The sequence below is a fragment of the Kogia breviceps genome, chromosome 5 (genome assembly GCF_026419965.1).
Source record: "Kogia breviceps isolate mKogBre1 chromosome 5, mKogBre1 haplotype 1, whole genome shotgun sequence".
Classification (NCBI taxonomy): Eukaryota; Metazoa; Chordata; class Mammalia; order Artiodactyla; family Physeteridae; genus Kogia; species Kogia breviceps.
The window spans coordinates 137,370,409-137,384,247 of record NC_081314.1 but is presented as its reverse complement, the minus strand read 5'-3'; the positions used below and the strand labels follow the sequence as shown (position 1 = coordinate 137,384,247).

The following is a 13,839-nucleotide window of genomic DNA, read 5'->3' as shown; positions in this document are numbered from 1 at the left end:
AGGATGATGTTCAGCCCTCCAAAATGATGTTCTAAAGGCATTTTTAATGATGTGGAGACAGCTCATGCTGCATTAAGTAAAAGCAGGCACAAAACTATAATTAAATATATTCTCAAAGAAGCCAAAAAAAAAAAAAAAAAAAAAACCCCAACAAGAACCTAATACATGTATGTTTTGTGTGGTTGATGGGGACAGGGAGGCTGAAAGGAAATATACCAAAATGTGAGCTCTGAGTATCCTAGGGTGGTGGCGATATTGGTGAATTTTTCCTCTTTACGTTTTTTTCTTTTTCTGGCTAAATATTTTGCCGCAGGCCGACACTATTTTTATAATGACGAACTCCAATGAGCATGATTTTAAAAATCAACTTCCTTGAAATTCATTTGTTTTTTTTTGTTTTTAGGTAGTTCACAATAAAAATATCACAAAAACCCAGAAGGTGCGTTTCTTTACCGGGCAAGTGCTGAACCACATAGCGTCTCTGTACAGCTGGAAGGGGATCGTCGACGTGAGCCCGGAGAATGTCGAGGTACGGTCGGTTTTGGCTTTCACTTGGCCTCGCTGTTAGTGTTGTGATACGCAGAGCCGGGAGACTGAAGAATCTACACATACGCCTGCCTTCAAGAAAGTCCCCCCGTTTGATGTTTCTTTTGGCTTGTGGTTATGTTAATTCCCAACTCAGATGCAATATGATTAAAAAAATTTTTTCTTTTAACAATAAGATTTTTTTCTAATCTCTGAGGTATCATGATATTAAACCTCTTTTTTTTTTTTTTTTTTTTTTTTTTTGGTACGCGGGCCTCTCACTGTTGTGGCCTCTCCCTTTGCGGAGCGCAGGCTCCGGACGCACAGGCTCAGCGGCCATGGCTCACGGGCCCAGCCGCTCCGTGATATGTGGGATCTTCCCAGACCGGGGCACGAACCCGCGTCCCCTGCATCGGCAGGCGGACTCTCAAGCACTGTGCCACCAGGGAAGCCCTTAAACCTCTTTTTTAAATGTGGAAACCATCATTCCCTTTAGCTGTGTGGCATCTGAATTTTCCCTCCACCTTGCACGGCAGACTTACGGGGTTGGTCCCTGCTGCCTCTCCCGCCTCACTTACCTCTCCTCTCCCATCCATTCTTTTCACACTTTTCCAGCAGTTGGAGTTTCAAGGCCTGTCGCTTCTACTTCAGGATCCTAAGTACCTAGGGAGCCTCGATTTCCTCACCTACTGACATGTAGAGTTTACTTTGTAACAAGTGCTAAATTAGAACAGTTGCTCTCACATGGACCCAAACATGTAGAGTTTACTTTGTAACAAGTGCTAAATTAGAACAGTTGCTCTCACATGGACCCAAAGTCAGTGTACTTTTTAATTCTCATTTTGATTTTCCTCAGGGTGTTTCTGAACATGGACTTGGCCAGAGTCATGAAGGCTCAGACTTCCTGTTAACTCTATGATAATATACCTCTCAAGAGCCCACTATTTTGCTTCCTTTTACCTCCACGACTTGCCTATGTCCTCTTGTTTTGGGCATGTTTTGTATGTTCTATAAGCAGGAAGCCTCAGGGGCTTAATAAAAACACTCCTAAATGTGGAATTTTATTCAAAAGAACAAGAGAAATTAAGTCATTCATAAGCTTGTTTAAAAATACAGGTTGAAACTTGCCCCTCTTAAGAGTATTTTTTTTTGGTGGGGGGGGGCATGCCACGTGGCTTGTGGGATCTCAGTTCCCCGATCAGGGATGGAAGCCGCGCCCAAGGCAGTGAAAGTGCCGAGTCCTAACCACTGGACCGCCGGGGAAGTCCCGAGTTTCTGTTTTTGTTTTTTTTTTTTTTTTTTTTTTTTTTTTTTTTGTGGTATGCGGGCCTCCCACCGCTGTGGCCTCTCCCGCCGCGGGGCACAGGCTCCGGACGCGCAGGCTCAGCGGCCATGGCTCACGGGCCCAGCCGCTCCGCGGCACGTGGGATCCTCCCGGACCGGGGCACGAACCCGTATCCCCTGCATCGGCAGGCGGATTCTCAACCACTGCGCCACCAGGGAAGCCCATCTGTTTTTGTTTTTTAATGGTTCTATTTTATAGGTGAGGACACTCAGAATCAGGGAATTAAGTGACGCTCTCATTACGGGTTACACTCTGGCGTCCAGACCCCATCCTGGAGCTCTCCCGGGGCCCATTAAGAGTTTCCCCTTTAGAATGAAAGATGCCCCTGTCACCTAGGAGATCCTGAGGGATTTAGGAGCTCTGTGCCAGGAACTGGAGACGATGACCAAATATTTATTTCTTTTGTCGCAGTAGCACAATGCAGAAGCAAGAAAAAGCTTAGAAAAAATGTTCTCTTTAAAGCATATGCTGTAAACAGAGAATCTTCAGTGCTGGGGATCCTAATACTGCTGTGCTGTGTACTTCCTAACTCAGTGATGACTTCAGCTGTCTCATCCACAGTTTGCTCATTCGTGAGACGGGTGTTTGCCCTGCGAGACTCACAGGGCTGCTGTAAGAGTTACTGTGAAATGCTCGGAAACACTAACAAATGACAGAACATCTCAAGTTACCTGTAGTTTCTTGTTGTTCCAGCAACTCCCTGTTTGTTCAACTTTAAAAAGAACATTTTAAATTCAGTTTATTTAAAGTAGAAAACAAATAAGCAGAAAACCACAGTTGACCCGTTTTTCCCACCCCCTTGACCCCCACCTCTGGCAGCCACTAACCTGCTCGCTGTATCTGTGAGCTTTTTAAAAAAATTGTCATCGTTTTATTTACTTATTTTGTTTAGATTCCACGTATAAGAGTATTTTAAAATTTTGATGGGTGTTTCTGGTTTTTTTGTGGGGTTTTTTTGTTTTTGAATTACACCAAACGTTCAATTTAAAATGTTTTCTATGTTGCCATTAGGCATGTGATACTGTCCAGTTTTTACCCTGTAGTTGTTCGTAGGACTTACGAACTTGGGATTTTCACTGAATTTCTTTGAAACCCTCGTAGACTTCCGCTGAAGACGCAGGGAAAACCATGGTGAGGGAGCTTGTTCATAACTTCCTGATGGATCTCTGCTGTTCGCTCAAGCATGGGATTAACTTTTATGACGCGTCTCTTGGTACCTCCGGCAGGTAAAGTGTGATGCCCATGTGAATCCTGAGTGTGAGTTCTCAGAGGTCATCACGTACGTGACTTACAGTGGAAATCCGTTAAATAACGGAGCTGTAGTGGGTTAGAACTAGCATTTTAGGCGTTATCTGACTCATTTTAGGGATGAACTCGGACTAGGACCCAGAGGGCTCCTGTTCGTCGTGTGCCCTCGGGGCAGAGTCTCAGGGTAGCTGTTGACTCAGACACATGGTGTGAGGTATCTCACGCAGGAAGGTGCTGTGTGTGTTCACTCGGCAACTGTGTGCCAGCTGGATCTGAGAATAATTCTGTTACATCCTCCTTCCCAGAGATGGGGTGGCCTCTCCTGCCTCACCCCAGTCCTAGGTGGGTACCATTGTTACCCCAGTTCTGCAGATGAGGAAAATGGGCCCACAGAGGGCAGGTCACTCACCCTGAAAGTGGCAGAGCTCAGACTGGAACCGAGGAGATCTGATTCTCAGCCCACACTCGTGATAGCTACACAACCCTTGTCTCCTCGGGGACAGTTGCTGATGAGTTGGGATTTCACAGTTTTGTTTTTACGTTTTATTTCATATTTCACCATTATGATAACATTTCATCAGTAAGGAAACAAAGTCCACAACTAATGATTTAGATTATGTTCTTTTGGACTTTCTCTTTGGAGTCATAGACCTGTAATACATATCCACGTTATTAATTTTTAAACCAGAACGGCCTACTGTTAGATATATTGTTCATTAACCTGCTTTTTTCCCATTTGACAGTTAAAAACATTGGACGTATTTTTCTGGTCATTGTAAATGACCCTTAGTTTTACCCCCTTGACATTTTATTACAAGGATGGAGATGGTTTGATCTGGTTTCAACCAGTGAGGAAATGACTGATCCCTCATAATGGGATTAATTCGGTGGGAATTTTTTTCCCTGCTTGTGGCTTTAAACTTGTTTTGATTCTGTGATTATTATGAATTAACTTGCCATGTCATTCCTTTTTCTTTTAATTTTGTTTTGGTGATTTTTTTTTTTTTTTTTTTTTTTTTTTTTTTTTTTTTTTGTGTGTGGTACGAGGGCCTCTCACTGTTGTGGCCTCTCCTGTTGCGGAGCACAGGCTCCGGACGCGCAGGCTCCGCGGCCATGGCTCACGGGCCCAGCTGCTCTGCGGCATGTGGGATCTTCCCGGACCGGGGCTCGAACCCGTGTCCCCTGCATTGGCAGGCGGATTCTCAACCACTGTGCCACCAAGGAAGCCCTGTTTTGGTGATATTGTAGCTTTTCTCTCATCAGTGAGAGTAAGCTTGTTTTCTTGCTGAAATGTAAGAGCAGACTTCTTGAGTCTTAATATAACACGGTGCTAAGAAGGCTTTTTTTTCCCTATTAAGGAGACCCATAAAATAGATGATCATTTAATGAGCATATTGAATCAACTAGTGGTTGTGGGTGTGTTTAAATAAGCTATGGTTTACGTAAAATTTTTCAGCCACGGGCAAAAGACAAATGTTTGTGCTTCGGAGAGAGGAAGGGAGTTTTGTTTGTGGGGTGTTGATGGAAAGCTTTGAGAAGATTGAAATGCCTCCTTTCCCAGTGGTCGTAAAGCTCCCTCGTTTCCTGCAGGTCTCCGTGCAGATGTCACCACGTCAGAGAGGCCTTCCCTGGCAGCCCTCTTCTGAGATAGTCCTTCCACTGTCACTGTCCTTTCGCCTGGCCCTTGCTTCTAATGGTGACTTATCACCATCTTGCATATTTATTTATTTGCTTGTTCATTACCCGGTAGGCAAGAATTGGTGAGAACAGAGACTAGTCTGTTTTGAATCCTCAGAGCCCACGACTAGTCTGTTTTGAATCCCTGTGTGCCTGCCTGGCACATAGTAGGCATTGAAAGTGAGGCATTACAGTGTAGGCAAGTGTTGGCAAACTTTTTCTCTGAAGGTCCAGATAGTAAGTATTTTAGGGTTGGTGTGCCTTACAGTCCCGACTGTGGCCACTCAACCGTGCCATTGTGGTACCCAAGCAGCCATGCTATAGATAAACAAATGGGTGTAACTGTGTCCCAATAAAGCTTTATTGACAAAGGCAGGTGGTGGGCCGGAGCCTGCTGAGCCTTACTGTGGAGGTTCAGAGAACAGTTTCTGGAGTGCCTCTGAGACCTCAGCGGGTTACTACTCCTCTCTGCCAATGTTGCCTCATCTGTAAAAAAGGAAATACAATTAGTGCCCACCTCAGAGAGATGCAGTGTGTGGTAACTGCCTCGAGCAGTGTCTGGCACATGTTGCAAACTCTAAATTAAATGCTATTCATTTTATTACATCGTTGATTAAAATTGTGTATGTGTGTGTGTGTGTGTGTGTGTGTGTGTAGTATTTTTGGCACTCTCCACAAATTTTTTTTTTAAGTTTCTAGGTAAACCTTTTTTTTTTTTTAATTTATTTTTGGCTGCATCAGGTCTAAGTTGTGGCACGCAGGATCTTTCATTGCGGCACGTGGGCTCTTCTCTAGTTGCGGTGTCCGGGTTTTCTCTTCTCTAGTTGTGGCACGGGCTCCAGGGCGCGTGGGCTCTGTAGTTTGCGGCACGTGAGTTCTCTAGTTGAGGCATGCGAGCTCAGTAGTTGTGGCACGTGGGCTTAGTTGCCCCGTGGCATGTGGGATCTAAGTTCCCTGACCAGGGATTGAACCCATGTCCACTGCATTGTAAGGTGGATTCTTTACCACTGGACTCCCAGGGAAGTCCCACTCTGCAAATTTAACATTCCATGCATTTGAAAGCACAAACTATGTCTTGCTCATGATATTTTCCTATTAAGAATTCTAAGCTTTTTAAAAGATAGCTTTCTGATCAAAATTATACTCTAATTCAATGTTTGAAAGATTTTTATTGTCTGTAAAGTATCATAGTGCATCTTAGTTTTGGTCAGTTTATAAGAGGCTGCTAAACAGTGGTGATCCCAGAAGCCATCAACATGACATGCTGATGAGGCAAATTTTGATTTTTTTCTGGATATTATGACTTCCCAGGGACAAGCAGATATGAAAAGGCATCTTTTCATAAAAGGTATCTGGGGGTAAAACCTACTTGGCCATGTAAATCCTAGGCCAGGTGCTCCCTTTCTCCAAGTTTTAATGTCTAGGTTTTCATGTTTTTATCATCTTATATTTTTGACAACTGCCCACTTTGGGACAAGTTTTGACTCTTTTCATACAGTAGATTATTCCCTCTATATTAGCTTCTTTTGGCTGTGAAGTGAAAGCATAGGAGTTTGAAATTAGCTAGAAACAGAGGAAGCAGAAACCCGTAGAAGGACTCTGTGCCATCTGGTTGAGTTTTAGAAATAATTTTGTGGCACTCTGGACTGTGGCAATTTGTGAGCAGTTCACGGGGAAAAAAACCGTAATCCTGTTAAAAGAAAAATGCGTTCTCTTTATTTTTATACTTAATGCACACACACATCTTTACATATGTGCTTTTGTGTGTGTGGTTGGAGGAAAGCGGTCGGTAAAATCACAAAAGAAAATTTTAAAATTTCCTCTTCTTCAAAAGTCAACTGGAACTCAAGGGAAGGAAGGAGAGGTGGGGAATAGAACAAGGTAGAGACGTTTTCAGCCACTCAGAAGTAGAGGAGTGGAGTTCAGGCCCTCTGGTGGAGAGTGGGAGCCCTACAGACCAAGAAAACATCTCACTTTCTGCTGTGAGGGAGATTCACCAGAAATGAAATTTGCCCATCACTGTGTCACAGCTGTGTTTACTGAGCAGAGCTACCCCTGTCATCCTGAGCTCTCGGTGCTTTGTGAAAACTCCCTGCTCACCCCTCTCTCTTCTCTCTCTCCCTGGTAGAGGAGGAAACCTGACTCTCCTGCACTTCCTGCTGGGTTTGAAAACGGCAGCAGACGATGAGCTGGTCGCTGAACTTGTGGTCAACATCCTGAAAGTGTGCCCGGACTTACTGAACAAGTACTTCAAGGAAGTGACGTTTTCCTTTCTCCCAAGGGTGCAGTCCACTTGGTTCAGTAACATCAAACTGCTAAACAAGGTGAAGGCCATGGGCATTTCGAAGTCTGCTGGATGGGGTTGTGGCAGTGTGTGTGTGTGTGAGGAGTTGGTAGTGGTGAGGGGTGAGTGACGTTCTGATAAACTCTGCAGGATGAGGAACTTCTTTCAGCCGTTCTTCAGGGCATATTTTAGATGATGTTAATTTGGTGTCTTTTTTTTTTTGGTGCGGGGGGGGCTTTTAAAAATTAATTAATTAATTAATTTTTATATTTATTTTTGGCTGTGTTGGGTCTTCGTTTCTGTGCGAGGGCTTTCTCTAGTCGTGGCGAGCGGGGGCCATGCTTCATCGCGGTGCGCGGGCCTCTCACTATCGCGACCTCTCTTGTTGCAGAGCACAGGCTCCAGACGCGCAGGCTCAGTAGTTGCGGCTCGCTGGCCCAGTTGCTCTGCGGCATGTGGGATCTTCCCAGACCAGGGCTCGAACCCGTGTTTCCCTGCTTTGGCAGGCAGATTCTCAACCACTGTGCTACCAGGGAAGCCCAGTTTGGTGTCTTTATCCTCTAAGGACATTTTACTTTTCACTGAGCTGAATTTTGAGGTTTATGCTTTTGAATCTGTTGAGATGTGGGATCTTGTTGAGTTTTGGCACAGTTGGGCTGGAATTAGTGAAATGTCTGAACTGTACAATAGTTTTTAAAGATTGCCATTTCAAGTACTTAGAACAACTTGAAATAAGCTGTGAATTGGTGGTCTGTTCAAGTGGATAAGAATTAATTTCCATCTGATCATGGGTGTCGACCTCCCCTCGTCTACCAAAGGAAGTGCCCGCTGCGGATTCTTAGGCAGTACTGCCCAGCTCGCTTCACCTCTCTCTGTCTCTCTCTTGCTGTCGCTGTCCCTCTCTCTCTCTCTCTCTCTCTCTCTCTCTCTCTCTGATTTATGGACTGTCTGTCTAATAGTGACACACCTGGGATTATTTTCTTGTGCCTTGACCTGGGCATGGGGTTACCTGTAACACAGACCTTTTATTCACATATTCCCTCGTTTTCCTTGAATGCCTGTGTGTGCGGTGGTCCCAGTGTGTATGCTTTTTTTTTTTTTTCTTTTTATGGCCACACCACGTGGCTTGCGGGATCTTAGTTCCCTACCAGGGATCGAACCTGCACCCTTGGCAGTGAAAGCGCTGAGTCCTAACCATTGGACCACCAGGGAATTCCTTCCCAGCGTGTATCTGGGACAAGAAGGAGGCACTCTGCCCCCCACTTGGTGACGGTATCCGTGTGGCCACCACCCCTGTCGGGAGCTTCCCGGCCGCAGCTCTCCGCAGGGGCCGGGGCAGGGGCACGGGCACGGGCACGGCCGTTGCAGGGCAGGATGGGAGTCCTTGCTTCCCTGCCTTCTAGCCTCGTGGCCCTAGGGAAATTACTTAGCCTCATCGAGGTCTAGTTTTGTCATCTGTAAACATGTTTTATCTTGATATAAAATATCCCTATCCCAAAGGGTTGTCATGAAGTGTTGAAAAGCTGACATACTTTGTTAGGTGCCTGCCAAGTGCAGTAACTGGTGAGCAGATCATCCGGTTGTGAGTTCTAGCAGTGACTTGTTTGCCATCAGAGGTTTTAAGCGGCTCCCCAGACCACAGACCAGGCTCTGCTTTGAAGGTCGCTGTCCCCAGTAACAGTCTCATGACCCGACCCGTCTCTAACAAGTGGATTTTGGGGTAAATGTTCCAGACCTTGTTCCTTGTGGCGAGCCTCGGTCCTTTACTCCTGTAGTTGTTTCACTGCAGCGGCTTTGCTGTTGGGTGCCTACGATTAGACAGACTCCGGCTTGAAAGCTAGCCTCCACCAGCAGCCCCTTCTCTGTTCTCCCTCCCCTAGATCTACGCCGCCCAGCCGGACATCTCGCGGGCGTTTCAGACCAGAGAGTTCACGCCGCTGCCCCGGCTCCTGGCCATGGTGATGGTGACCGCCGCGCCCCTGGTGTTCACTAAGACCCTGTTCACGCGGGCACTGAACGTGAGTGGGGGCCCTGCGTCCGACTCTCTCCCGCCCGCCCCGCTGTCCGCGCTGGGGGCTGTGCTGAGGCTACCAGCCCGCGTTTATTGGTTCGTGTTTTGTCAGAGCCTCTGAGGCTTTCCGTGTGTCTGCTCGCCCGCAGACGGCGCCCTGGGGCCCGAGGCACACGCCTGCCCCGCCCCGGCCCAGAGCCGGGACGGCAGGACCCGTCCATGGCTCTGGGCCTTCCCAGGGGTGGGAGGGGAGGTGTGCTCAGCTACGGCCTGATGTCATGTGTGAAAGTCTCGTTACTTTAGGAACTCTGGATAGGGCGGGACTGAAATTTGCCTAGCAAATCCTTTCTTTTGTGGTTTAAATGAATCGTGTTACGTTTTCTGGGGAACATTTACTTTGAGGACCAGCTGTTTCAGGAGTCGGGGGAGGACACGTTCAAGGAAAAAAATGATACTTCAAGTCCACGTCATTATTTATTATAAAGGTTCCCAAGTCCCATCAGAAAGCACCCTGTGAGGGGCCCATGCATTTTTCACCATGAATCATGACCTTAGGTGAACAGCCATGAATTGTTAGCGTACACGGGTCCTAGGCCGGCCAGCCCCTCCTAAACCCTCCTAAACCAGGTGCCTCAAGACCCGCCTGGGGGAGACCAGGTGTTCAGAGGAGTGCAGGGCCTGGGCTTTCCTCGGCGCGGGTGGAGTCCCCATCCTTCAGGCAGGCTGGGTTGTTACCTGAACACAGCAGGACCAGGCTCTGCCGTGGTGGGTCGGCTCCGGTGGTGATGGGGGCGCTTACCGTAAATTGGCGAAGACTCGTTGGACTGTGCTGTGGGACTGAGCATCGCTTGACACCCGTCCGGGGACCGTGCTGAGAGTGGCTGGGGGCCGTGGGGAGGCGCTGGAGTAAAGAGGAAGAGGCCAGGCGGGACCAGCCGGGAAGGCCTTTGCTGTGCTTGCCAGATCATAGAATCAAGGCTAGGACCCAGCTAGCTTGCCCATCTGTGCTGTGAGAGACACAAGATATCTTATCCCGGGGGCTTGCAAAGTAGAATTGAAAGGAAGGTGTCCGATGCCGCCTCTTCGCGGGTAGAAGACAGTTTCAGTCCGACCGGCTGCATTCACACTCCCCCTCGCGCTGACCCCGGTGCATACCCCAGTCTGGGATATAAAAGGCTGTCTCGCTCCCTGTCACGCTGTTTCAGGGGCGATGGGTTGTGCCCCTAGGGGGGGTTCCATCCGCTGGACGGGGTGGCCACGGGGCGGGGAGAGCACATGGCCGCCTCTTCTGCCGAGGCTGCCGTCCTGTGCAGGCCCAGGGCCAGCGGAGGGGAAGCCACAGCTTCGCCTTCTCGTCTCTGGCCCTTTCTGAGCTGTGACGGTGTGTTCGTACAAGTGACACCAGAGACAGGTGTGTCTGGGGGGCGGACTCAGGAGTGCGTGGGGTTTTTTAATGACGTTTTTCTTGTATTCTTTACGGTGTTGTCTGCACAATTTTAATGGCATACGTTTTAGATCAGAAAGAAAAGAGTGAGCTTGTTTTAGAAACAGGAAACAAGACGTGTTTGGAGACACGGTCTCAGGCCGTTGACTGAGCTTTGCGCTCCAGGCTGTTGGGTGTAACACTCGTTGGGGTCCTGCCTTTGAAGTGATGGTGGGGTGGGCGTGGTTATTGGTTTAAGACATTTAACGTAGCGCTGCTTTAGCCTACAACGTCCGTGTAAAGTGAGACGCCAGCCAGCTGGAGTGCTGGGGGCCTGGGGTGTTATTAAGCTGAAGGCGCGTCAGGAAACCTTCTTGTTTCTACCTGACTGTAAAGCTGCAGCATCCCAGCTGGTGCTCCCTGGACTTCTCTGTACCTGGGAGTCACCCGGGGCTGATGGCACTGGGCTGCGCTGGGCCTGAGCTCGAACGTGTCTCCCGAGTGCCCAGGAGACGTCCTTGCTGCCGCTGGCCCAGGGACATGCTGCCACCGGCTGGGGCCTAGCCTTTCCCCCTTCGTGGTAATAGCACAGCTTCTTGAACCTCTTCAGCGAGTGAGGATTTTGAAGGCCCTCCCGGCTCTCTGGATCCCGGTGGAGAGTCTGCATGTGGGAGGCCTGGGGCGGAGGCTGTGCGCCTAGAGGTGGCTGGCCGGACGCGGGTGCCTGGCGCGCTTGCCCACCTGACGATAGGTGGAGAGGCCGGTCGGGTCCCTGTGGGGTATCGGCTGTGGTCGAGGCGGGTAATCTGTGGCGCCGAGCGGTGGTCAGGGAAGGCTCTACCAGAAGCCGACTGTGGAACAGCAGTTAAGAATAACCACCGGACGCCACCTTTAGCAACCACGCCCCCGGCAACTGCTGAGGTCACACCTGCAGGAGGTGAAGCGGGCAGGGTCCCCGGGCCCCCTCTGCGTAGCGCAGAGGTCCGGTGGGCTCCTGGGGAGGGCCAGGGCCTGGGCGCTCTGGGTCCACCAGTGCGGCCCGAAGACACATGCGGATTTACCTCTTTTTCTTCTCAGCTGGACAGCAAATCAGTGAAACACACAGCTTTATCCCTTATTTCCATCATTTTGAAGAGAGCCTCAAAGACCATTGACTACTGCCTGCATAAAGGGGCCTGGGAGGAGTCTGGTGTGTACACGGCCGCCATGATGGAGGACTTCGTGCAGCTCTTCAGAGAAGCCCTGAGCAAGGTGGGCCCGGGAGGCAGGCTTGGGCTTTGCTTACAGGGGTCACAGGCGAGCGCGCCCGAGGGAAAAGGCGAGCTTGGGGGCCCAGAGGGTGGGTGCGAAGCGAAGGGAAGGGGTTGGGGTGCTCCTGGGCCTCAGGCCTCATCAGGACTGGGGCCGCAGTGATGGGTGGCCTGCTCCTTCCTCCCTGGGGCTCGGGGCTGGTGAGCAGGGAGGCCAGGTGTCCGCAGACTGGGTGGCTGCCCGGAAGAGCCGAGGGCTTGCTGCCCTGGGCACCCCCGGCGGCCGTAAGGATGAGTTTCTTGGTTCCCAGTGTCTGGCTCCGGTGAACAAGTCTTCAGGGGTTTGTTTTAATGATCGGTGCTTGTGTTTTCACCAAATTCTTACAGTGTTCAGTTCTGGGAATTATACCCCAAAACAGAGCTCCCAGAGGCTGGGACCTCTTTCGCTCACGCACACGCACTTGCACATGCTGGCCCCTCTCCTCTGTTCTTTGCTTCTCCTTGTTAGTAGGTTCAGTTCATTTGTTTCTCTCCCTTTTAACATGCCTGAGTTTTTGTTTCTTTGTTTGCATTTCCCGTTTAGATTTTACCAGACCTGAATGCCATCGTGTGGGTCTGGCAGTCACTTAGGAAGCAGGAGACAGGACAGGATGACGAGAAAGCGAAGAAAAGGGGCAACAGGACCCCTGCTACCTGCGTGGCTCCCCAGAGCGGTGAGGGGCCTTTCTGTTTGCAGATGCCACTGACACAGGCAGCCGGGGAGCCTCCTGTCCAGATGGGCTGCCCTAGGGGGACTTGTGAAGGCCTCTGTGGCTCTGAATGAATCCTGTGTCCTTCTTTGCTCCGGGAGGAGAATGAGCATGGCATTGTGTATTGAGTTTCAGCATCTGTTAGAGATGTGCCCAGGATTTATGCAAGCACTGTGTCTCTCTAAAAAACGTGTATGGTGAGTGCCATGTGCTCTGGCCTTTCCGTGAGGGAGGAGGCCTCTCTTTTGTCCTGCGGATAGCGGTGGGCTACACGGTCCCCCTGGAAATAAGATGTGTTGACTCAGACCTTGTCACTGGTGAAGCGGTGGGCTTCACGTCTTATATCCCTGTCCTGTCTCATCCTTGCGTGGCCCTGTAGGGGTAGGCGCTGCTGCGGGTCCCCATTTTTCAGATGAGGACGCTGAAGCACAGAGGGACAGAGTAGCTTTACCCTGTCCAAGTTCACAGCGGTGAAGTCGGGATATAGACACCCAGCCTGTTGGAACGGTTTTGACTTTTACCACGTTGACCCCTTAAATCTCGCCCCGTGGGGATCTGTCTGCAGCCTTAGGGTTCCACATCCAGTTGACCGTGACGGGTCACGGGTGGTGCGCTCGCTCACTGATGGAGGACAGAGAACAAGTGCGTTTCCTGATGCAGGCTCTTTACTTCTGGTTCAGATGATGCGGAAACCATTCTTCTGAAAGCCGTCCTGCTCCAGGTCATCTGCCTCTACCAGAAGGTGGTCCCACACGTGGTCATGCAGTACAACTTTGACTTCAGCAAGCTCCTGAAAGGTGCGTCTCGAGGGACGGTGGGAGCCCCTCCGCTGGTCCTGCCAGTGGGGGTGAAGGAAGTGTGGATAAACTGGAGCAGAGGCTCCGGAGCCGAGGACTGGGAAGGCCGCTGGGCATTGTGGCCGGTGTGTGTGATCCACCAGCCTGGCTGTTTTCGTCTGGACCAGTGTTTTCTAAATAGCTGGTCTTCCTTAAGGAGACCAGCAGATGAACACTTGGCAGCATCAAGAGAGAAGGGAGGAGCCAGCCAGGCTGAGTTGCCTGCCATGGGTGATGGACAGATGAGATGATGTGATGTTAAGTCTAAAGCCTCTTTGCAAAGGAAGAGGGCTGCAGAAATGAGGGCCCCTTAGAAGGAGGTCCCGTTCATGCACAGGCACTTCTGACAGAGTTACTCATATTTTACCCAGTGAAGTTCAAACCACATCTTGTAAAAGTAACGTTATGCTTGTCTGGTCACGCTTCCTTGATGGAAAAGTTTGTCTAATAAAACTGACTTTATAATTGGGCCTACGGAGGAAGACTGCCGG

At 49.7% G+C, this 13,839-nt stretch overlaps 1 protein-coding gene across 5 annotated transcripts in view; it reads left to right on the top strand.

The window, feature by feature from the left end:
- URB1 (URB1 ribosome biogenesis homolog) overlaps positions 1-13,839 on the top strand; it is a 76,179-nt gene that overhangs the window by 12,223 nt on the left and 50,117 nt on the right. For all 5 annotated transcript variants that reach the window (XR_010840832.1, XR_010840833.1, XM_067034996.1 and 2 more), the window contains exons 7-13: positions 404-529; positions 2,972-3,096; positions 6,924-7,119; positions 8,960-9,097; positions 11,591-11,764; positions 12,347-12,476; positions 13,193-13,309. Coding sequence is in view for 3 of the 5 variants with exons in the window: in XM_067034996.1 (XP_066891097.1) it covers positions 404-529; positions 2,972-3,096; positions 6,924-7,119; positions 8,960-9,097; positions 11,591-11,764; positions 12,347-12,476; positions 13,193-13,309 (1,006 nt within the window). In the remaining 2 variants the exon portion in view is untranslated. The remainder of the gene's footprint in view (positions 1-403; positions 530-2,971; positions 3,097-6,923; positions 7,120-8,959; positions 9,098-11,590; positions 11,765-12,346; positions 12,477-13,192; positions 13,310-13,839) is intronic.